This window comes from Gobio gobio, assembly GCF_949357685.1.
Source record: "Gobio gobio genome assembly, chromosome: 17".
Lineage (NCBI taxonomy): Eukaryota > Metazoa > Chordata > Actinopteri > Cypriniformes > Gobionidae > Gobio > Gobio gobio.
In genome coordinates this window covers 27,213,581-27,237,472 of record NC_137110.1, presented here as the reverse complement: position 1 = coordinate 27,237,472, position 23,892 = coordinate 27,213,581, and the positions used below count along the sequence as shown (strand labels likewise).

At 37.3% G+C, this 23,892-nt stretch overlaps 1 protein-coding gene across 1 annotated transcript in view; it reads right to left on the bottom strand.

Annotated features, from left to right (window-relative positions):
- usp43a (ubiquitin specific peptidase 43a) overlaps positions 1 to 23,892 on the bottom strand; it is a 127,226-nt gene that overhangs the window by 49,199 nt on the left and 54,135 nt on the right. The window contains exons 4-6 of the mRNA XM_079841358.1: positions 15,314 to 15,406; positions 10,271 to 10,406; positions 7,615 to 7,759 (exon numbers count right to left, since the gene is read on the bottom strand). Of these exons, the coding sequence (XP_079697484.1) occupies positions 7,615 to 7,759; positions 10,271 to 10,406; positions 15,314 to 15,406 (374 nt within the window). The remainder of the gene's footprint in view (positions 1 to 7,614; positions 7,760 to 10,270; positions 10,407 to 15,313; positions 15,407 to 23,892) is intronic.

The following is a 23,892-nucleotide window of genomic DNA, read 5'->3' as shown; positions in this document are numbered from 1 at the left end:
CTCAAGTACATTTCTTTCCCCGCTGAGGTCTACAATGAAATCGCAGGTATTGGAGGACATTATTTTCGTACGTTTAAATAAGCAGTACAGACTTTAAGCTCAAACAGACCGATTTAGGCTAGTTTATGGATTTTGTTTAAGCCTGTCCAAGTCTACTAGCATCTATCAAACATTTTTCCTATAGTCTTTCAGATTGCCAATACAGGACAGGTCAATGTTTTCTATATAGACGGTTGATGCTTCGTATTAAATGATATGTTATATTGCATTAAATTATCAAGCTTTATTAGCTGACTGAATTTGATTATGTGATGCAAGGACGTGTTGCGCAGTGTTTGCTTTGAAATTAGCAGTTGACGGTGCATTAAAAGAGCAATGGTTATCCAGTTTATTTATTCTTTATTCATGCAATTTTTAAAACAAGTCGTGTTGAAAAAAAGTTATGTACAAAGAATGTTATCACTCTTCTGAAAATAATTAGGCATAAGAGCCACTTTCGATTGTCTAACGCTCCATTAAAACAGGTCTGCTGTTTATGCTTTGTAATTAATGCACGTATTTCTGGTTTTAAAAATGTTATGAATTAAATATTCAAGTTTAATTACCATGCGTTATATTATTATTGAGTGAAAATAAGTCTATTTATACATATTTGTTTAAAGTATAGGCTAAATTAAAATAACGTTATTAACCGGTATTTTTTCATATCAAACCGTTTTCGGAACAGTAATGTTTATTGAGGAACGCAAAAACGGAAACGTTAAAATATCGATTCTGCTCGGAGTGAACCGATTGATATTTTTTTCCGTTTTTAAGCCCTGGATAAAGGTGTTATTTTGTGTTTTTTTGCGCACAAAAACTATTGTCTTCGCATCGTAAAATTATTGTAGAGCCACTGTGGTGAGATGGACTTTGTAACGACGTTTTAAGCGCCTTTTATGGGTCTTGGGAGTGTAAATGTACTGAATGCCAATGGAGGCCTATCTGAAGCCTTTCTCAGCCAAAAATATCTTCATTTGTGTTCCGAATATGAACGGAGGTCTTACGGGTGTCGAACAACATGAGGGTGAGTAATTAATGACAGAATTTTCATTTTTGGGTGAACTAACCCTTTAAGATATACAGTGCTATAACGTAGCTGGGAGGTAAAAAATGTAAGCTCATTTACAAGGAAAAATGTATGCTGCAATCCTATCACGTAAATGCATCACTGGACTGAGAAGTCACTGTGTACTTGAGATATTTCTGTGTAAATATGCTACATTTTCCAGCACATTGCCTTATATGCCTACATTTTTCTTAAAAGTGCTGTAAGCTAATATTTTTGTGGACTAATAGACATAAAATGTCCATACTACCTGACAGATATCATGAAACAGGTGTCCAGAGAAATCAAATCTGTCTGTGACAGCCCTAGGCACTGTAAACAGCAAAACAGGGAAATAGAGTGGTCTGCACTGTTTTCATCAGAAATATTGTATTTTCCGGAATTTAAGGTAGAATGTAAGTTCTAGCATTGATAATCTGTCATCGCAGCCCACTCATCATAGAACAAAAATGCAGTCAACAAAACAGAAGAAGTTACACAGCTTTGTACAGTATCGACGGAAAACTGAAATGGTATGTGAAGTATTGCGAAAAGCTGGAATCCACCAGAGCAACTTGTTTAACAGCGATACAGATAACAGCGATATTCATTTTCAACTTTCAACTTTTTTTACTGGAAAATAACTCCCTTTCGGTCAATGATTCCAATTAGTCTCAGCCTCAGTCAAACCATTCAATAACCAGTCACTGGCATATTGGAAAAATATTTGTGACCAGTCACGGAAAGTAGGGACACAAGTCGGTCCTGGGGCATTTTGAGTTATTCACAGATTCTGAAAGTGTAGTCTCCAAGCTTTCCAACAATGTGCAACACATGGAAATCTGATAATATTTGGAGAAGTTGAGGCCATTTGAAAGTAGGCACTCAAAAAACCTTAATAGGGAGAAAAAGACCTCTAAACATTTTGCAGTTCTCACCTGCTGGGAGTGACAATAGGGCTCATTTACATCTCATTTAGATAAGCCATACCCTCTGTAAAGCTCCCCCCTGTAAACTTGCATGGTTGCATAGCAACGACAGACCCAACGGGATGCATTATGTAGCATTAGGACTTTTTGAACAGGATTCTGTGATAACCGTGATCATTTTGGTCACTATAGTCATGAAATGAAATTTTCATGCCATTTCATCTCTAGTTATGATCAACTATGATAAACTAAAATCAACTATAATTATGTGTTTTAATAGTATAATATGCAAAGTACAATTTTCTATAAGAAACAAATATAGAATTGACCTATCGGTAAGCCCCGCCCCCCTTAGTTACTGTTGCTAACTCGGACAAACTAACGGAGTTGCTATATCTTACAATGTACAGCTGTCAGTGTGAAAACCTTATCCCAAGATGTTTTGTGGACACAGAATGTAGCGTATATCCCGTCCGAATGATGGCCAAACTTTACTGATGGTTTATGAAGTTTATTACATCATTTTTCAATCAAAAAATCATTGTAAGAGCTGAACAAACAAAGCATAAGTGCGCCTTAATGTCTCATTCACAAACTCTCTCTCTCTAGCCCTCTCTCCGTGGCATTACCATTAACATACACAGCAAAATACACAAAAAACACTCACAGTAAACAAACATATACACAGACATTATGCCTTTTCGGGGTGCAGTTAATAACTGGGGAACTTTGTATCTGCAAAACAACTCCGATAAACTGCGTGCAAGCTTTCCCTTTCACTAACTTACCCGTAGACTATAACACCTGTCAAAATAGGAGTCCTCCTTATAAGACAGATAATGCAGACCTTTAAACATATCTAACTCACAGAAATAAAATAGGAATAAAATAAATATGGTGAGAGATTAATTTGGAAGCGATGGTTTACAGATCTCAATGTAAACGGGAGAAGCCTCTTGTTACGATCGCAGATGATAACATCCAGGATCAACACTGTTCATGTACCGCAGGGTAAGATTACATAAATTCACATTTAATCAGTTTAATATGGAGAGATGCACTGAAATGTAGACCTTCGTGTTTCTGACCTACACCATTGCATGAGAACAGTTAACGTTAGTTATAGTTAGTCGGTTTGTACGTTAACAGGGAATAACTAACTTTAATAGTAACTTAATTAGAGTATGACAACCAGAAAATCCTCTCAGAATCCCTGGAATCAGTGTTACAGTACCTCAGGCACGACGTTTACCATTTTTGTAGCATAAACACCATCAAACCGATGACAGCTTCGGATTTTCCAATGTTTCTCTATGGCGCTGACACCTAAAGATGTCCGAGTTCCGGTCCCAGCGCAACTGATACTCAACTGCCATTGGCTCATCGGCATTCGATGGGAGGGGCTTACCGATAGGTCAATTCTATATTTTTCTATATTTTGTTCTTTTCTCTGACATTTAAGGGCCTACAAAGACTCTTTTAGGTCTAAAACAGTTTGGATAGTTGTTAATACAGCGTTCCCACAGCTTGGTTAACATGACAGAGGTCTGATATTCTATTTGTCATATTTCTGTTTTGCATAAAACTAGTACATCCTATACTAAAATGATCTGACATCATGGCAACGTACAACACAAAGTACCTCACGAGGGAAACACTTAACGTAACACGTAAATGCAAGTAACAAACGTAAATCAAGCATAGTCCACGAAGTGTTGGCGAAATAACACATTATCGGACCGGAGAGAATAATATGGAATTTCTTCCAGAAAACCTCTTGCACAAAATAAATTCAAGCACTTTCAAGGATCTGAATTAGGGGTGTAACGATTCAGCTACTACATCGATGTATCGATTTATTTTCCTATGATCTAACTACATCGATCTGTGCTCGGCAAGATGGCCTTCCGGACGACATATATCGATCTAACATCGTTTTAAAAGGTAATCAATCGATTGTATCGATCATGGGAAATAACGCATTGGATTTAAGCACGTCAGACTTTATATGGATATTTTTTCTTAGCACTTTTAATGATAAAGCCGTTAAACGTTACTCGATTAAGTCTGCCTATCTGTGACATCATCGCAACGCACGCACCAGCAGCAGCGCTAAGAAAACAAAACATAGCATGGCGGATGACAGAGAAGCCAACGTGCGAGAAATTATCAAGCCAGCAGGAGAAAGAGCTAAGTTACTAACGTTTTACCTGTACTTTCAACCCTTGCTAAATGTTACCTGTGAATTCCTGACACCAGTATGCCTGCAGAGCGAGTTTTTGTACTGCTGGCGACATAGTGAACGCACAGAGAAGTGTTCTGCGGTCAGATCATGTTGATATTTTTGAAAAAGAAATCTGTAGAGTCATTGAAGAGTAGTTGGTTACATTTTATCTTTGTTAAATATTGTTTGTTTATTAAACTGAGAGTAGTAGCAGGTTCAGCCAGTTTATTCAACCTGAAGAAATGTTGGTTGCACTTTATTTTTGATATTAATATTGTATTTGTATAATTTTAATGTTGTAAAACAACAGCAAAAGTAGCAGGTAAACCTACTATTAATTAAACCTGAAGAGTAGTTAGTTGCACTTTATTTTTTATACTAATATTGTAATATTTTTATGTTGGAAAACAAAAGCAGAAGTAGCAGGTTAACCTACTGTTGAAATGTTGGTTGCACTTACTGTGCTTTTATTGAAAATGTATTGAAAATTGAAAATGAGAGCAGAAAAGGTTAACTTCCTTTTAATTCAACCTAAACTGTTGGTTGCACTTTATTCAAATAAAATTTGAATGCATTTGCCATTAATTGTTGTTTACTTGTTTGTTTATATCCATAATTAATTGATATACCGGATTCCCTTACAAGAAACAACAGGAATCTAGGAAACTTCACCTGCATTGAGCAGTATCCAGATATTTATTTCAGTCACACAATTTTTGGCTAAAAAGTTACTGAATCGATTTCAAGTCACTGAATCGTTTCGGATCGTATCGTTCTAAATGAACCAATATCGTCCTTGAATCGTATCGACAACCTCAAATCGTGATACGAATCGAATCGTTGTTAAAACGAATCGTTACACCCCTAATCTGAATGTATGTTTATTTTCAGTCATGTCGTTGTACAAAGCCCTCTCTTTCTGCACAAGGGAAAGATGATCGTGTTGCTTCTTTACTGCTTCAGACTTTCTGTCATCTGGGAGGTTTGCACTTCGTATCAGCTGCTCGTTATTGCGTTACTGCGCGGCCAGCCACCAGGGTTGCCAGGTTTTCACAAGAAAACCCACACAATTGCTACTAAAAACTAACCCATAACAAGCCCAATCACGTTTCAGGGGTGCTTCTCCGGTAAAAATCGCATTTGGGGGGTAAAATATGTGTTTTTTTTGGCATGGTTGCCTACTAAAATTTGCATTCCCGGGGCTAAATATCACATAATTGGGGTCGCTTCAACCTGCAAGCATGAAAAACAGCGGACTTGGCAACACTGAGCCAGGCTTCCCTTGGAGGGCGGGGGCAATAACAAAAGAAACACGCCTCTGCTGCATGCTAGAATCTCCGAAAAACAAGCCGATTTCAACCTCAAAGTGTATGCTTTTAAATATACCAATACTCAAACACGGAGAGGTTTCTTTGTGATCTCAACTAACAGATTCTGCAAAAAAGCAAAAAAAAAAAACGCTTCTTTCTCATTTTGCTCGAAAGTTGTGCTGCCGACTTGTGTCCCTACTTTCCGTGACTGGTCACATTTTTGATAAAAAATACATTCCAATCGCTGATTGAAATTACCAGTTCCAGTCTGATTGGCTGGCTTTACGTAACTTTACATAAAACAAGATGTTTGGGGGGGTTCAAAGAAAATAATCTACTCGTAATATGAAGCTTTACCTATAAATATGAAGATGCATTTCTAGCTCTTTCTAGTTTAATTAAATACAGTATAAAACACACTCATTCAGGGATGTGCATTTATGGACGAAGAACATTATGACCTGGTTTCACAGACAGGGCTTAAGCCAAGATTAGGCCTTAGTTCAATTAGGACACTTAAGTAGCTTTTATAAAAAATAAAACATTACTGGTGTGCATCTTAACACTGCCTATTTTTAGTCTGGGACTATCTTAAACCTTGTCTGTGGAACCGGGGGAATGTGTTTAAAGTGCATTTACACAGTTCAGTTGAATGATAACATTTGCCCTCTTTAATGCTGTTAAACTGAATGTACGAAGCAAACGGTTAGCTAAAAATAGCCTAATAGTAGGTCTGTCCTCCCTGATCCCAAGGCCATTGTGTAATTCGCACCCTGAGTTAGAACACAGTTTTTTTGATCAGTACAATTTAAAGCTGTGTTAAGAAGGATAACCCCACCACTAAATAACAAAAATAAATCCTGACAGGTCGCTTTACATGCCAATCAAGTGGTTTCCTCCAGTCTAAGTGTGCAGTTTTTTGGCCAGAATAAAGTAGTGTTTCCATCGCAGGACCTTTCCCTAGGAACTAGGGACTTTGGGTAGCCTGAATGCCAGCCGAATTTAGCCCCGCCCACAACATTTGAGGTCAGGAAGTTCGGTCTGGACTTGATCCGTTGTGGAGCAACTATGCTCGAACCAGAGCTGTTTGGACCAATCAAATTTTCAGGGCGGGCTTTATACGATGATGGACAGTCACATATTATACTCAACAGTAACGTAATCATCCACGTCACCAAAGAGTGCTTGGGCTGAATTTGTTTTCTAAACGGAGAACTTGTTCGTATATGCATTCACTTTTACTACTTCCCTCAAAAATGATAATTGTGTTGGTAAGTATTCCGTGTATCCTTAAATTCTTTTTACAACACCGGCAAAGATCCTTTACACTCATCATCTTCTTCCACTACTTCCAGCGTGCGTGCAGTTGGGTTCTGTTGACAACTATGTGTCGCTCAACACGTCACTTACTCCGTTGCTCTGATTGGTTGTAGGTCTGTCCAATTGAGGTCTTTCCTGGTTCGGTTGAAACATGCCCCATAATCACAGCCCAATGGAGCAGTATCAGACTCATATTCTGACTAGAATCTGAGTATTGCGACGTCAGGCTAGACTTTGGGGTGGTACTCTGTGTGTTTCGACCGCAGGGACCATGATCTAAATGAAGTTCCAGGTAAAAATTTCCCCCGCAGAAAGTCCCTGCTCGCGAGGTAGTACTTTTTCAAAGTTCAGAAACTTTCGGTGGTGGGACTTGGACACTGAACATGCTGATTGGTTGATTTCAGATGGACCGACAACGAGGTTCAGGCTTTATTAAGCTTATATGCGGAAGAATTCCAGTGGAAATTGGAAAGTCACGCGCAGTCCTACGATACCGGACTAAAAGTTGCCTAATTTTCACAGTACTTTAGACCGCGATATATAAACGCAGACAACGGGTCTGGGGGAAAAAAATTTTCTGGGACAAATTTTTCTGGGTAATTTTGGTGGAAATGTGGCTTAAGCTACCAAGAAAAGTGAAAATGATGAGACTAGACGGAAGTTAGCAAACATCTCAAATTTACAGCACTCACATACAATTAGCTGAAGCATTGCCCTGATTTCCTTATGTATCACTTAGGTTACCTGAGAATCGCATGGAGCCTCCTCTCGTGGACAGGGGTGGAGCCTGGAAGGCGTAGATGACATCACTCTCTGAGATACTTGTCATATCATCTTCATCAGAGAAAGAGCGCTGGAACCCATTTGAGTTGATCTCTGTCAAAATCACCTATAAGAGAAAGAGAAATGTTCTTCTCAAATGGCCTTGCACACCATAAAACAGATTATTCCGATGAACGAGAAACTTGGGTTTTAGTAAACAAAGAAGATTTTAGGTTTTTCTCCAGCTGTTTTCCAGAAGCTGTTGCCATGTCACAAACCAACAGATAAGGGGATTTTAGCTCAAACATTGGAAAATCAATGTCAAACTATTAGGCTCAGTGGTAGATCAGTTTCTATTGCTTGATTTTGGTTTCTGTTTCAATCACTCCATTACAATATTTCACACCACTGTTTTGTTCTCCAACACACACACACACACACACACACACACACACACACACACACACACACACACACACACACACACACACACACACACACACACACACACACACACACACACACACACACACACACACACACACACACACATATATATGCACACGTTATATATTATAAAATGTTATACTTTAAAAATTGTGGCTGATATCACAAAAATAGAATGTCAAGTTTGCATTGTGGGATACAGTATATGAAACAGTTCTGTTGTATACTGCACACATTGCCAATGGTAGTATATAATGCAGTAATAGTTAGATTAGTATGGTAGTATACTCTTCTAAACAAGCCATGCACATACTCATACACACTCATCTCAATATTGCCTCACACCACAAGGGGGAGACACTATCTACAGTAGTATATCACTGTAAGATGCCCTGCTAAGAGAAGGCTCATTTTTACAAAAGGCCACATAATACCAAATCTAAGCTCTGTGGAACAGGCCAAATAAAAATCTCTTTTGCCTGAACCCGTCATATAATATTCAGTGCCGAGATCTGTCTATAAAGGCTAAGGAGTCATCCTCTTTCTCGTAATCTGCGACAGAACATTGTTTGTGGCGGCTTTGAAATAGTCATAGCATCCTGTAAGCCTCTCCACTGCATTACTAACAGAGCTGAAGAGATGAACACACTACTGTATACTATAGATTAGAAATGGAGGTCCAAATGCTCTTAATACTTGCAAATATCACCTTGTAGCCTTTTTCGTTTAATATCAACTTGCATCTCCAATGGTTATCACAAGTAAAATGGCCTAAGATTTATACAAATAAATACATACATTTATTTATTTTTTACATCTGGCCATCTATTCCTTACCAGATAATGTCCTCATCAATATGAGCATAATTTAAATGCACTGATTTTTTATTTAAAGTATTATCTGTATAGGAATTGTGGTATTTTGATATGGCTATTTAAAATTGATTAATTACTGGATTAAGATTTCAGCAAACTAATCTAGATCTTTTTATGATTTTAATAAAACTGTTTTTCTTGTTCTTTCTCTTTATCATGTCTATGTAAAACGCACTGTATGAAATGTGCTATAAATAAAATTGCCTGGCCATGGAATGTTAACATGCTCAATGCATTATGAAAATAATAACATTGGTTGGTGTTATGCTTCTTAATCTGCATGCATTATTGATATGGTGCTCTAAATAGGGTCTAATTGCTAATTGTTGTCACCCCACAAGTACACTATATTGAATTGGGAATAGAGATTCTGGTGCAAGTGAATAAGCATGATCAGACTGTACATCAATGGACTGTACAATATAAACTTTGGTCACGATTGATATCGATTTTGATAAGAGAAACCCAAGCAAACCCTTGTGCTAATATGGCCAATGCTCCTCTTGGACAAGGAAATAAATAATCTTGATAGTCTAAACTCTGTCATTTCTGGGCAAAAGTGGGAATTTGTGGACTGTTCATTATCCAGAGAAACCTAAGGATAATTTTAATACTACAATAATAAATGTAATCATGACAATATGCATTTTGCTATTATTATACTATAATCTAATCACAAGCTTAAATGGTTAGTTTTTCTTTCACTGTTATTCAACCTCATATCATTCCAAACCCACATGACCATCAAATATGGTAAATAGAAGCTCAAATGTGCATGCTTGACATGCAAGAATCAATGAGGTTTGTGTTCCAAACAAACACAAATACGAGTTTGTGTAACATCACAGTAAGCATCATTACTAAAAGCCATGACATTTTGAATGTTGGACCCAACGAAAGCCCAAATCAAACAGTGTGCACCAGGTTTCAATGAGTGAGTATATAAAATAATGTGTGTTCAAGGATTATAACAGTGTCATTAAATATTTGTATCTTGCAGCACAATAACACCTTGAGCCCTGGCTGAGCAAGTCTGGGTAGTTCCATTAACCACCAGATGGGGTGTGTTCAGAGGAGGCAGTTTAATGGAGTATAAATAGAGATGTATGTGCTTGTTCGCTATTACTCTTTGTGAGCCTGGAAGATGTATGCAAGAGGAATTCTTCTTTGGCAAGACTATGCAAGGTGTGTGTGTGGTACAATCAAATATTTTATTATGAAGCAATGGGTGTGTATCGCACACAATGTAGTTCAGGAATAAGAAAAGATGAAAGAGAGACAAAACACCAGCAGATATGACAGACAGCAGGTCTCACCTGGTCTGGAGAGATCTTGCCCTCCTCTGCTACCATGGCCCTGAGCGTTGAGACAGACCCAAAGAGAGGCACAGCCAACCCTACTTTCAGAAACCGCTGACCTTCATTGTTGAACACCAACGTCACATTCAAGGCCCTAAACACACAATAACATACATATTTAGCACATCATCAAGTACAACTGTTCAGTCATGATGTTCAGTCAATTTATAGGCCAATTCAGCTAAATTCACTCTGGGCTTTTACCATAGCAGTTTCTGATTTATGAGAACAAATGATCTCTTCAAGTCTCTTCAAGTAATGGTAACCACAGACTCTTTTTGCAACATTAATGCAGCATTAAAACGGTAACATTTTTAAAAACTTTTACTTGTTTGCTAAATAATAAGTGGCTAAATGGGACTACAAAGGTTGTTACGTACACTAAACACCATCCCACCGAACAGGAAAACTCGTCTTCTCACTAGCAAGCTTTTACAGCCTCATTGTGTTTATAATCACACACTTGCAAGCTATTCTAACTCCAACTTTCAGAGAAAATGTTTAAAAGTAAAGACTGAAGGTGTTGGAAGCTTAATGGAGATGATACAGATGAAACAGAATTTTTGAGCAGACTATCCTTTTAACCATGGTTAAAAACCAGTGTAACACATACTCTTGTGGCTTTTTGCTTTACCAATACTGTATATGAAAGAGTGTGTGAGAGAGTGAGTAACCAATCGAAATCAATTTGCCACATGCAGGGCTACAGTCTGAGTGAGAGCAGATATGTCTGGTTGTGTGTGTACATGTCGTGAAGGTTGATTTAAACCAGCACGTGTCTCTAGCACTGCCACACAAACACGCAGCTTGTGGGTGCAGTGCACATTAGAGTTGAGAGCTGATCTGTTTCCTGCTGTATTAGTTTGGCTGGAAATGGCCCCACACAAGCCAGTCGCAGAGCAGCTGATTGTCTCAGTGCAGCAGCATTTTTCACTGCAGATGCAGTTGTGGACATTATGGCCCTGGAGACTTGGGTGGACTTTTAGATGCCTCTCTATGCTGCATTATTGAAAGCTGTATATGAAATGCTGGACCCAACAAAAGCTCTCGGTTATGCAAAACTACACTTTCACTTGAGTGTACCAGTGAGAAGACAACTGAACCTTTTTTAGATTTAGCCTCAGAGTCTGAATCATGTGACAGGGTTTTATCTATGTGGACTGGCATTCAAACTCAGCTTATTCTGTTTTCAGAATCTGGGTGTGTTAAATTGCGGGTTGGATGTGTTGCGGGTTGGATGTGTAATATGCAAAGACATATTTGTGTATAATTAATTTGAAAAGTACAGTCTATCTACAGCGTACCAAATATCTGCACAGACATCAACTAGATGTAATCACTTGTTGTCAAAACTGAAAGCACTAATTGGGTAAATCTGACAAAAAGAAATGCCCAGATCATATTTCACCCAGAAATAAGAAAAAAATGTGACTTCAAATGACACATTCTGCCATCATGTCATGCCAAACCCGTATGACTTCAATGTGAACTAGCTGAATAAAGTTTGATGACAAACTTTGAAGTTGGCTTTAGAAAGTAGTTTGAAGTTTAAAGTTGAATGTTTTGAAGGCATGTTAGCATGAAGTAGCATGTTGCTAGCATGTTTTAACCTGTAACATTTTGCTAACATTATTTAGCTTTTTGCTAGCACAAATTAGCATGTTATAACATGTTGCTAGCATGTTTTAACATTTTGTTAACATGATTTAACGTGTTGTAGCATTTTAAGCATGTTTCTTACTTGTTTTAACATGTTTCTAATTTGATTCATCTTGAATTTATCTTAGTATGTTGCTAACATTATTTTAGCATTTTATGCTAGCATGTTTTAACATGTTGCTAGCATTTTTTAATATGAATTAGCATGTTGCTCCCATGTTTTAACATGTTTGCTAGCCTGTTTTAACATGTTGTTAACATTATTTATTATGTTGCTAGCATGTTTTTAGCATGAATTAACATGTTTGCTAACATGATTTAGTTTTTTGCTAACATGTGTAAACAATATTTAGCATGTTTTGCTAGCAAGTTGTGACATGTTGTTTTCAGCATGTTTAGCATTAATTATCATGTCGCTAGCATTATTTAACATGTTGTTAGCATGTTTTAACATGTTGTTAGCATTGATTAGCATGTTTTAGCATTACTTAGTATATTTCTAGCATGTTTAACACTTTGATAGCATGAATTAGCATGTTGCTAGCATGTTTTACCACATTGCTAGCATGTCATAAGCTAGTTGGTAGGCTAAAGGTCTTAGCTGAGTTTAGTAAGACTAGACTACCAGTACAACACCTAGATAAGCCTTTTTTTTTTTTTTGCATTTCCTTGCACAATACTATGTTATGATTTTTTTTTTATGACTACTTTTACCATAGTGCATGGTTTGTAAACTAATACATTTTGCCATTTGCATCACATAACCAGCTCCATATGTAAGGCTTTTCTAAAATCGCAAACTTGCTTGCTTGCTCTGGTACAACACTGCTCTTGCCATAAGGAGTGCTCAGGTATCAGTACAGTGAAACACAAGTCCCAATAAAAGAGCTTAAAGATATGAAGAAACAAGCTAAATGGCATGGTTGCTTCAGAAATAGCATTTTTAATCTCACGTTTGATTTTGTTAACTATCAGTTAGGTTTTGTATGTCATTTTGAAATGCAATAGAGCATTAAAACTTTTAGCGTCACTCACCGGACATTTTGTTTTTTGAACCGTCGCGATACGTACAACAATCAACATAATAAAACATGACCAGATTCATGTTCAAATACACCGATCAGGCATGACATTATGAACCCTGACAGGTGAAGTGAATAACACTGATTATCTCTTGGGATATATTAGGCAGCAAGTGAACAATTTGTCCTCAAAGTTGATGTGTTAAAAGCAGGAAAAATGGGCAAGCGTAAATATTTGAGCGAGTTTGACAAGGGCCAAAATGTGATGGCTAGACGACTTGTTCAGAGCATCTCCAAAATTGCAGCTCTTGTGGGGTGTTCAGTGGTCAGTATCTATCAAAAAGAGAAGGAACAGTGGTGAACCAGCGACAGGGTCATGGACAGCCAAGGCTCTTTGATGCATGTGGGGAGCGAAGGCTGGCTGTGTGGCCTGATCAAAACAGACGAGCTACTGTAGCTCAAATTGCTCAAGAAGTTAATGCTGGATCTGATAGAAAGGTGTCAATACACAGTGCATCACAGATTGTTGTGTATGGGGCTGTATAGCCACAGACCAGCAACAGTGGGCACGTGAGCATCAGAATTGGACCATGGAGCAATGGAAGAAGGTGGTCTGGTCTGATGAATCACGTTTACTTTTACATAAGGTGGTTGACCGGGTGCGTGTGCGTCGCTTACATGGGGAACACATAGCTCCAGGATGCACTATGGGAAGAAGGCAAGCTGGCAGAAGCAGTGTAATGCTTTGGGCAATGTTCTGTTGGGAAACTTTGGTTCCTGCCATCCATGTGGATGTTACGTTGATGTTACGTACCACCTACCTAGGCATTGTTGAAGACCACGTACACCCTTTCATGGAAACGGTATTCCCTGGTGGCTGTGGCCTCTTTCAGCAGGATAATGCGCTCTGCCACAAAGCAAAAATGGTTCAGGAATGGTTTGAGGAGCACAATAACGAGTTTGAGGTGTTGATTTGTCCTCCAAATTCCCCAGATCTCATTCCAATTGAGCGTCTGTAGGATGTGCTGAACAAACAGCTCCGATCCATGGAGGCCCCACCTCGCAACTTACAGGACTTAAAGGATCTGCTGCTAACACCTTGGTGCCAGATACCACAGCACACCTTCAGGGGTCTAGTGGAGTCCATGCTAGTGGAGTCCATGCCCTTTTGCTGTTTTGGCATAAGGGGGGCCAACACAATATTAGGTCATAATGTTATGCCTGATCGGTGTATTTCAGGTAAAACTAAAAGTGCCTTTAGCACAATTCATTGGACATTTTACTGTGAAATTGTCTCGAAACCTTCAAGAATCAATGTAATATCCTTTTACAGAAATATCGGCAGAGGCACGGTTTTTGCAACGAGTCTGGTTTGATACTTTAAGTCTTCTAAGACAATACAACAACTTTCTGAGAGTATCAGACTGTGGTGCATTAATGAGAGCTCATTAGAGAAGTAGCAATGTCTGATTTTTGAAAGAACCATTTTTTAAATCAGATCACTGTAATGAACTGGTTGATTGGTAACACTTTATTTTAGGATTCAATTCTCACTATTACCTAGTTGCTTTTTGGCATGCATATTACTAGGATATTGGCTGTTTATTAGTACTTATAAAGCACATATTAATGCCTTATTTTGCATGACCATATTCTACATCTCTTAATCCTAACCAATACCTAAACTTAAACGCTACAAAAACTACCTTACAAACAATTCATAATCAGCAAATTGGGAGTTTATCGAGGCAAAAGTCATAGTCCCTTAATAGTGAATATGTGTTTCCCATACTAAAGTGTTACTGGTTGATACAGTTCTAATTTGTAGTCTTCATAATAATTCATAACAATAAGTATTGTCGACATTTACTGAAGACCTTCAAAACTCTCAGTGAGGCTAGATATGAAATTTTCACTGTAATGAATGTTAAATCTGGAGGTTAGTGATTCAGAGATGTGCATGCTGAGAAATCTGAGTGTTAGGACAGTAGGTACAAGTCTTCATGATGAGCCATAGTTCTCTCCATATATTTCTCGTGTTCTATTATCGGTCTGTCTGACAGGTTGACAGTCTCACAGGAGAGATTTTGCTGACTGGCGGTTTTTGAGATTTAAGAAAATTGAGACAATGTTCTGTTAAGAGCTGTTCACTTGGTCATTCATCACATGAAGAATTTCAGGGAGGCCAAGGACAAACACACTGAAACACACAATAGCAAAGATACACAAAGATATACATACAAGCGCGTTTACATACATAAAATAGATAATGAGTCTAATAGATTCCAAAGAGATAATGACAGAAGGGACAGTAACATACCTGGTCTGTCGCAGTGGGATTGGAAGTGAAATACACAGGAAAGGGTCAAAGGTGTTGCTCTGTTTAAGGCAATGAGGGCACGTCAGTGATGACCTGAAACATAGAAATGACCATGAGACATTTCACTTTCTTTAAAACACTCACAACCATAATAACCAATAATTTGCTTGATTTTATGTGTAGCTTTGTGCTTAGTTGATGTCTTTAGTATGATGTTCATACGCTATTATCCTCACATCAACAAGAGTCTTATCCCAATTTGACTTCAAACTTATGACTTTCTTTTGTCAATTATGAAAAAGTCTCAACTGGCTTGACCATGTATTTTTTTTATATATATATATATATTTGAATGCAGCTATAGAGTATATATTTAATACAATATGAAAGAAAGGGTTCCATATGGTTTCCTGCATTTTATGTGCCACATTACTTTAATCCTAAAACTACAGTATTTTGATCAAACCCCCTGATAATTTAGCTGTTCAGTCTGCAACATTCCAAAAACTCAATTTTTCTTAATCTGTATTATTGTCTTTCATTCCAGGGGCATATACATTCTCCCAAAAATGATAGGTGTATTAAGACTCTTTTTTTTCTTATCACATCTTCAATATTTTTCTTTTAAGAGGCGGTCACACTACACTTTTCATTCCATTGATTTCTATTCACATGCATTTGAATGCTGAAGATGGGAAACGCAAGCTCATATGAAGAAGTTTTGATTTTTATTGCATTCCAACATTCTACTTTGGTGAACTTAAACCTGCAAATTAGTATCACATGAAGACGTAATCGATACATCACAATGTGACCTGCAACTGCACTTTGTAGCATTGCAAGAAAGTGGAGTAGATTGCATATTTTTTACATTTTCAATGTATTGTAAAAAAAAAAAGGATTCCACAGATCGAATTGCTAATGCTTAATTTAGCTGAAAATGCTGATTATTTGTCTTACTATTATAGTAGTGTGATGATACACTTTGCTCACAAGACGAGATGATACACAATATTGGGTTCACGAGAACGAGGCAATATTTTAACACTATTTTTAATACATTTTCAATGACGTAATGTATGGCTGGAAAAAAAGTATTTTATTTGACTGAAAGTCACAAAATGCAAAACAATGCAGGTGCATTTTAAAATGTTTTAAAGGTGCAGTGTGTAAAATTTAGCGGCATCTGGTGGTGAGGTTGCGAATTGTAACCGCCCACCGCTTACCCCTCCCTTGAAGCACATAGAGAAGCTAGGGTGGCCGACACAGGACAAAGACCTCGTCGTCGGAGACAGCAGAGTAGCTAGCGCTCTTTAAAGAAGTTTGTCCGTTTATGGCTACTGTAGAAACATGGCATCACAAAATGGTGACTTCACTGTAAGTGGACCCGCGGTGTATGTAGATAGAAATGGCTCATTCTAAGGTAATAAAAACATAACAGTTCATTATGTAAGGTCTTTATACACCACTGAAAACAAAGTTATGTATATTATATTGCATTTCTGTCAATAGGTCCTCATTACACACAGCACCTTTAACTAATCATCTTGTAATGAATGTCACTTCATTTCTACTTTCTGAGCATGAAGTATCATATGCGTTAAAAGAAAAAAACGATATAATGCAAGCACTGTAAAAGGTTTTGCCACAAACTCAATTCCGCCATACTGATATCAGCTCGACGAGAAATAGTGTCATGTTCGTGAGATCTCATGGTCACACCTCTACTTACAATCAAATAATTTTCTATATCAAATAATGCATCTTGTGTTACTGGACAACAATACAAAAATAAAAATTTTGCCTGAAGAGTATTTTTGGAAAGCACAGTTGTTTGGCATCATGTCCACAGTGGACCTGCGTGAGCATGTCTGTCTCTGAGCCCGATATAGAGCTTCCCTTTCATGACTCAACGGCTGCACACTGGAAATGCATCTGGGTTCTGCAGGTGGAACGTGTTCACCTGCAGTGCAGATGACAGCTCGAAAACCAGCAGAGATGGGCACATGTTCTCATATTCACTGAGATGGAAAGTTCTGGAATGCATGGATTTCAATATATCAGCACGAAAAAAAAAGAAGAAAAAAAAAGAAGAAAAAAAACGAGCATGGAGAGAATGAAGAAAAAAGAAACAAGGACGATAAGAGTAAGAAATAGAAGAGACATCTCTAAGTGGAATAAATGAAAAAGAAAGTGAGGGAACAGTAGATATAGAATGTGGCTGCAGATTGCATCATGTTGGGGTCCAATTGTGCCTTGTGAACTCGGCAGATCTGTCATATCAACTGGTGGAGACCCCTTAAAATAGCAGTGCACACCTACCACAGCCTTACAGTGATACTCAACAGATGTGTTTTGCATCGCACACAAACAAATGAAGCACTTGTTAAAGAGAAAGTGTGTATGGAGAGTTAATGTGAAGAGTGAAGGTAAATGAAGTGCTGTGAAAATAACAGCATGTGAACGTCATATCTAGCCTAGAAATCTAGACGCACCCTAGCGGCAGCATATCTAATTTGCAGCCCGGGTAGTCTAGCAACTCTCCGTTGGCTTGCGAGCTGGAAAAACCAAACTCTGGTCAGGCCAATCACATCGTGTATAGAGTCGGTGGGAGGGCTTAACATAAAGACGGCAGAGTTACCGCGGTTCTGTGTGCTACTTGTAAACAAAGAAGCTGGCGAACAGCGGTCTTTCGAATCGGCTTTGGCCGCGACTCTGGAAGACTTGGAGTTAAGCTTTTCTTTGAGAAAAGAACAAAGAACGGCACTGAAGTCATTCTTAAGAAAGGAAGATGTGTTCTGAGTTTTACCGACCGGATACGGCGAAAGTTTAATCTATCAACTAGCTCCGCTTCACCTTCTTCGTTGCTCTGGTTGGTTGTATTGCTATCCTATTGCGTGCAGAGGGAATTTGAAAGACAACCGTTTACCCCGCCCCTCGGATTGAGCCCTGCCAATGGTGAGTTCCCAGACCCAACATCTTGATGTGGGTCTGGCTTGTCATGCTACATCATATTAGCAATGTTAATAATTATCTCCAAACTCAAATGGATACATGCAGTATCCACATGCTTATACTATGTAGTTTAGAGCCATGGCAGAATCAACTCTGTACTCTACTGTAGTGGGACAGGAATCATACCCTAAAATGGTATATAACAAAATTATGTTTAATTTCCAAAATGTAAAAAACAAAGCATCCCTGTTACGACATGATTAGACATCATTGCAAAAAATAACATTCCTCAACATTGCGCACACTCTAGAAGTAACATAATTTGGACACTTTCTGGTGGGAATACAAGGAAATAACAGCATTGCATTTTCTGAATTTTACAAAAGTTGGCTGCATTTGTAAAGCTTAGCCATTCAACTCTGTTGCCTTATACATTTTTGGTAACACTTTAGTTTAGGGTCCAATTCTCACTATTAACTAGTTGCTAATTAGCATGCATATTACTTGGATATTGGCTGTTTATTAGTACTTATAAAGCACATATTAAAGCCTTATTCAGCATGATCATATTCTACATCCCTAATCCTACCCAATACCGAAACGTGACAACTACCTTACTAACTATTAATAAGCAGTAATTAGGACTTTATTGAGGCAAAATTTGTAGTTAATAGTTAGTTATTAGTGAGAATTGCCCCCTGATCTATGGAAGTTTATGTGTAGCAATTTGCAATTTGCAATGCAATATGCAAAATGGATATTCATTGCGGGACATTTCATGCAATGCATCTTAACTGTGAGTGTAAATGCAATTAAGAAAAATAACATTTAAATGATAATTTTTGCTTTAACATGTTAAACACATCTAATCATTTCTGTAATACATTTTCATTTTACTTTTGCAACTTATAAAGCGTTAACATTTATATTTAAATGATATGTTAAAACTAGTGTAGGAAATAGCAAATGTAAATTGTATTATTCAATTTGAATTTTCATTTTGCTCCAAATGTTGCACACGTTATGGAAAATGTACATTTAAATACTGAAATGCATTGCCATTTTACATATTGCTTTTTACACATAAGCTTCCATACTAATCTAAAGTGTGACCAAAATATTTTCTTTATTTTATGAGATCAATTAATTAAAAACTATAAACCAAAATGTATTATATATACACAAAATATATTTATTTAAAATGTAAATTGATGTTTGTTTAATATTTATTTCTAGAAAATTACAAAATTACACAAATTAGAGTTTAAACATGGTTGCAAACAGCATTGAGATTGACTTTTATTTCAGGCCCTATTTTTTTACCCTATAGAATCACACCATAAGTCAAGGTGCCTCTGTTCCCATGCCATACTTGTGTCGTTAAGCTGCAGTAAATCGCAATGCCACTTTAAAGCACGTCCATTGAGAAAACTGTCTTTGAACTAGTCTGGTGGGCATGTCAGAAGAGCATTGGTTTGTTGGACTAAGGTGGAGTGAATAGACCTTCTCTGTTTTACCCTTTCCTCAAAGTCTTGAGTCAAATTGTTCTGTGATGTTAATTCAGTGAATGTCATTCTCATGAGAGACAATTACAATAATTTTACAAAAGAAAGTCAAACCACTTTGCTCTATTGCAGTGCTTTGATCTAAATACAATGAGGTTCTTTGTTTCTCATTTTAACCCGTAGTACATTGTCAACTTCACTTAGAAAATATAAATGATGCATTGGTACAATCCATCATTTTTAAATTATTCAGTTGCTCTTTTTGTTTAGAGGGCTAATATAATCAAGATTTTAAGTTTTTTTGGAGTTATTTTAAATCACTTCTAGCACACAATAACAGCTTTTTAGAATGACATTTAGGTCATCATAATTCTTCCTTGCTAAATTCTTCCAAGCCTAAATGGTATAGAATTACATTTTATACTATTGTCAGCTAAAAGCATAATCATAATAGCCAAAGTGTGAAATAAACAAACACAAGGGGCAGAACGTGTGGAATTTGAATGACAGAGTATAAGTCTTTCTGTGGGTGTATATTCCGCATGAGTCTGCTAATGGTACTGAACTCTCTTTGACCCAAGAATGGAGGTAAATTAGAACAATGGTGTCACATAATTCCAATCCTATGCTATTATTTTTTACATGGAACACACAAAAAAAGGGATTTTTCAAGAATTTTGACATTTTTCATACTTCAACTTCTAAGTGACTATGGCTGTCCAAAAAACACAAATAAAAGTTATACCGTAAAATCACTGTAAATGTATTCCATACTATATTCCAAGTCTTCTGAATAGCTTTGTGGAGGAACAGGTCAACATTTAAGTTATTATTTACTGATAATCTTGTGTGTGCCATAATGTCACGTGCCAGAATTGTATTTATTTTATGTGAACCAATGTTATTTTTTGACTAGAGACAAGATTGGGGCAAGCTTTTTAGTGCAAGCTTGATGTCATGATTTTTATTAGAGCTATACCTTTATGGTACTTTTTTGTTATCCAAGCCTTGGCAGCATACTGTATGGCGGCATTACAATGCCATTAATAACCGAGCGCACAACTGATGCCTGCTCTCATAAATCACTCCAGCGAGAGAATAACAGATCTACACGCGAGGAAACGGCAGCCCGCAAGCTCCTTTTAAACCCGCGCGCGCATGACATCTCCTCTGCGCGCAAATCAAGCCCTTGAAAGCTTGGACACGACTCGCAGCACGTACGTCTTCATTCGCCACACTCGCGCTCAAGCTTCTATTTTACTCGCCTAACGAACCCACTGGACTTGTTTCCGCGGCCTTTGAGTAGCCATAAGGCTGAAACTATAGCGTCTTTCTGTTTTTAATACATTTGTTTAATATATGTCTTAATTACAGTTAAGCCTATTATAGATAGTTATGATATTTGTGGCTGCACTGGGGTCCGTTATTTACTAGTTCTGAGAACTTCAAACTCTACTCCCGGAGGGCTACTGTCATGCAGGGTTTAGCTCCTACCTGGAAGTTTTCTTTCTTTGGCTTTCAGGTTTTACCAGTTATGATAAGACTTGAATGGTAATGACTATTATAACTGCATGTATGCACATGATGCTGATAATATGCGTTTTAATGAATAAAGAGAAAATGAATAATTTAATTATTGTGTTATATTGTATGCTGTTTAAAGAAAAAAAATTAAGTATTCTTTCGATCACTGCCAGGTTGTGTTGTAATGCTTTATGACTCTGCTGTGTACCTAATGATGATGATATAACGCTTTTTAATGAATGAAGGTAAAACAATATATGTAATGAATTAAATATGTATTAAATTACAATTACATTTTTAGTGTACTCTTACATTTTGTTTTATGCACCCTGCAGTGACTAATTTGCAGCTAATAGAGATATTCACACACTTTTTTTCAGCAGTAAAGCACATTCCACCTTTACTAGTGATATAACATCAAATATAGAACATTTATTCACAAGACTGACACTAAATTATCTTCCCCTCCAGTAAGCTGTCAACTAAGGGCCCTTTCACACCTACCTTGTTTGGTCCGAATTTTCAGACTTTTCAGTTTGGTCTGAATCAAAATTACAGGTGTGAAACCTCCCCTGGACCGAGACGAAAAGAGGTAGTCTCGGTCCGGATCAAACTAAACAAAGGTTTGGGTCGTTTCTAGTGTGAAAGCATTTTCTGTATGGTTCGGACTTTCAGACCATTTACAGGAAGTTCCTGTTTATGTTTAAATATTATAATGTTATTTTAAAATTTAATCTAGGCTATATTGATTATGAAAAATGAAAAGATGCGCAATATGTCAGAAGACAGAAGGTCAGAAATGATTTTGACCATTTCATTAAGTTTAGTTTTGTAGAAAGCCTTTCTTTAAAGTGAATTTCATTTTGTATAAATTGTATCTTAATTTTATGTTTCATCAGCCAATTGCCTGGATTTAATAAACAACAATCGTGACATGGAGGCGCCGGAGTGATCAATTGCATTGCTCTTGAACAGGTCTAATAAATAAACCGAAACTCAGCAGGCTACTTGCCTCACAGACATGAGAAATATGTGTATAGAAATATGTGTATAGAAATGTAAACGAAACAATTCGAAACGAAAAGAAATAGTCAAGCAATGTGCACTGTTCACTAGTGGCAACGATATGCATCTGTCCATTCATTCTTGTCAAAGACACTGACGTCAGACGCATGTCCGTTTGCAAACCAATCAATATCAAGATGCAGCCCACATGATGATGATGAAGACATGACGCAAGTATGTCATGTAAAGTTCTGTAGTGCGCTCGCATAATTGCAATGTGAAACCAAACCAAAACTAACCAAATGTATAAAATGTATCAAAACATGAACTTTGGTTCGGACCTTGGTGCGGACTTTCAGGTGTGAAAACGCCCTAAAGTAGCACTGCTACAAGTCAAGGGCTACATTTACATGGACATATTTTGTTTCAATCGGAATGAAATCATTCTGATTAAATTAATCCAAACATAGTGTTTACATGAACTCTAAATAAAGTGATCGGTTTGATGTGCATGTTTATATATCACAAGCTTTAAATCAGATTTGATCTTTTGACATGTACATGCACATTGCATGAATATATATACAGAGTTTCCCGTTGTTTGCACATACTATTCTCCATAGCTTATTTTCTTTGTTTTAAAGAGAATACTTTATATTTATCTATTTCGGTTTCGTCATTACGCCATTCTACATCATTGCACATGTGCAGTAATTTCTAGTTATGGTTTTCAATCCTATCAATTTTTTACATGTCCTATCGATCAGATTAGAAATGGTCTACACCACCAATACCAATACAATCGAAATTTAATTTGTATCGAACTCAAATGGATTAAGGAGTTTCCATGACGACCTTTCAGTCCTTTTGAGCCATCAATCTGATTACTAATGGATTATCTGGTGGTTGCATGTAAATTTAGCCAGTGAGTCTGAGGACCAGATGAGTCCAATTCATGAATGGATTATTGTGAGGTGAAAGAGCAGCAAGTACACTCATCTCATCAAAATTTCTGTTTTATAAATTGTAGTGCTGTCAAACGATTAAAATATTTAATCCCGATTAATCGCATTAATGTCATAGTTAACTCACAATTAATCACAATTAATCGCACATTTTTATTTATTCTAAATGTCCCTTGATTTCTTTTTGTCCCATTATTTTTTCTTATTTTAATGATCTTATCAACATAGAAAAGTGGATCGGCTTGCTTTGTTCAAATGTTTGTTTTATTGAAAACAACATTGGCATACTTTAGTGTTCGATTTCACACCAACATTCTCACTTGGAGCAAATAATCTCACACAATGTAACACTGCCCATCAATAAAAGGGTGAAACAAATACTTTGTTGCACAAACAGCCCCTTCAACAGCCCTTTCTAAGGGATCAAAACAGGGTGATACAAAATAAAATTACAAAGTGCACATGCAAGGTAAACTAGGACTCCGCCTATAGTGCAGTTAAACCAGGGGTCGCCAACTAGTGGACTCCGGTCCGAATCCGGACCGCGAAGCCTTTTGACGTAATGAAACAGTTAACGTTGCAATGCTCAGTTACTACGTTCAGACCCAGACGCGCGGTCAAGCAT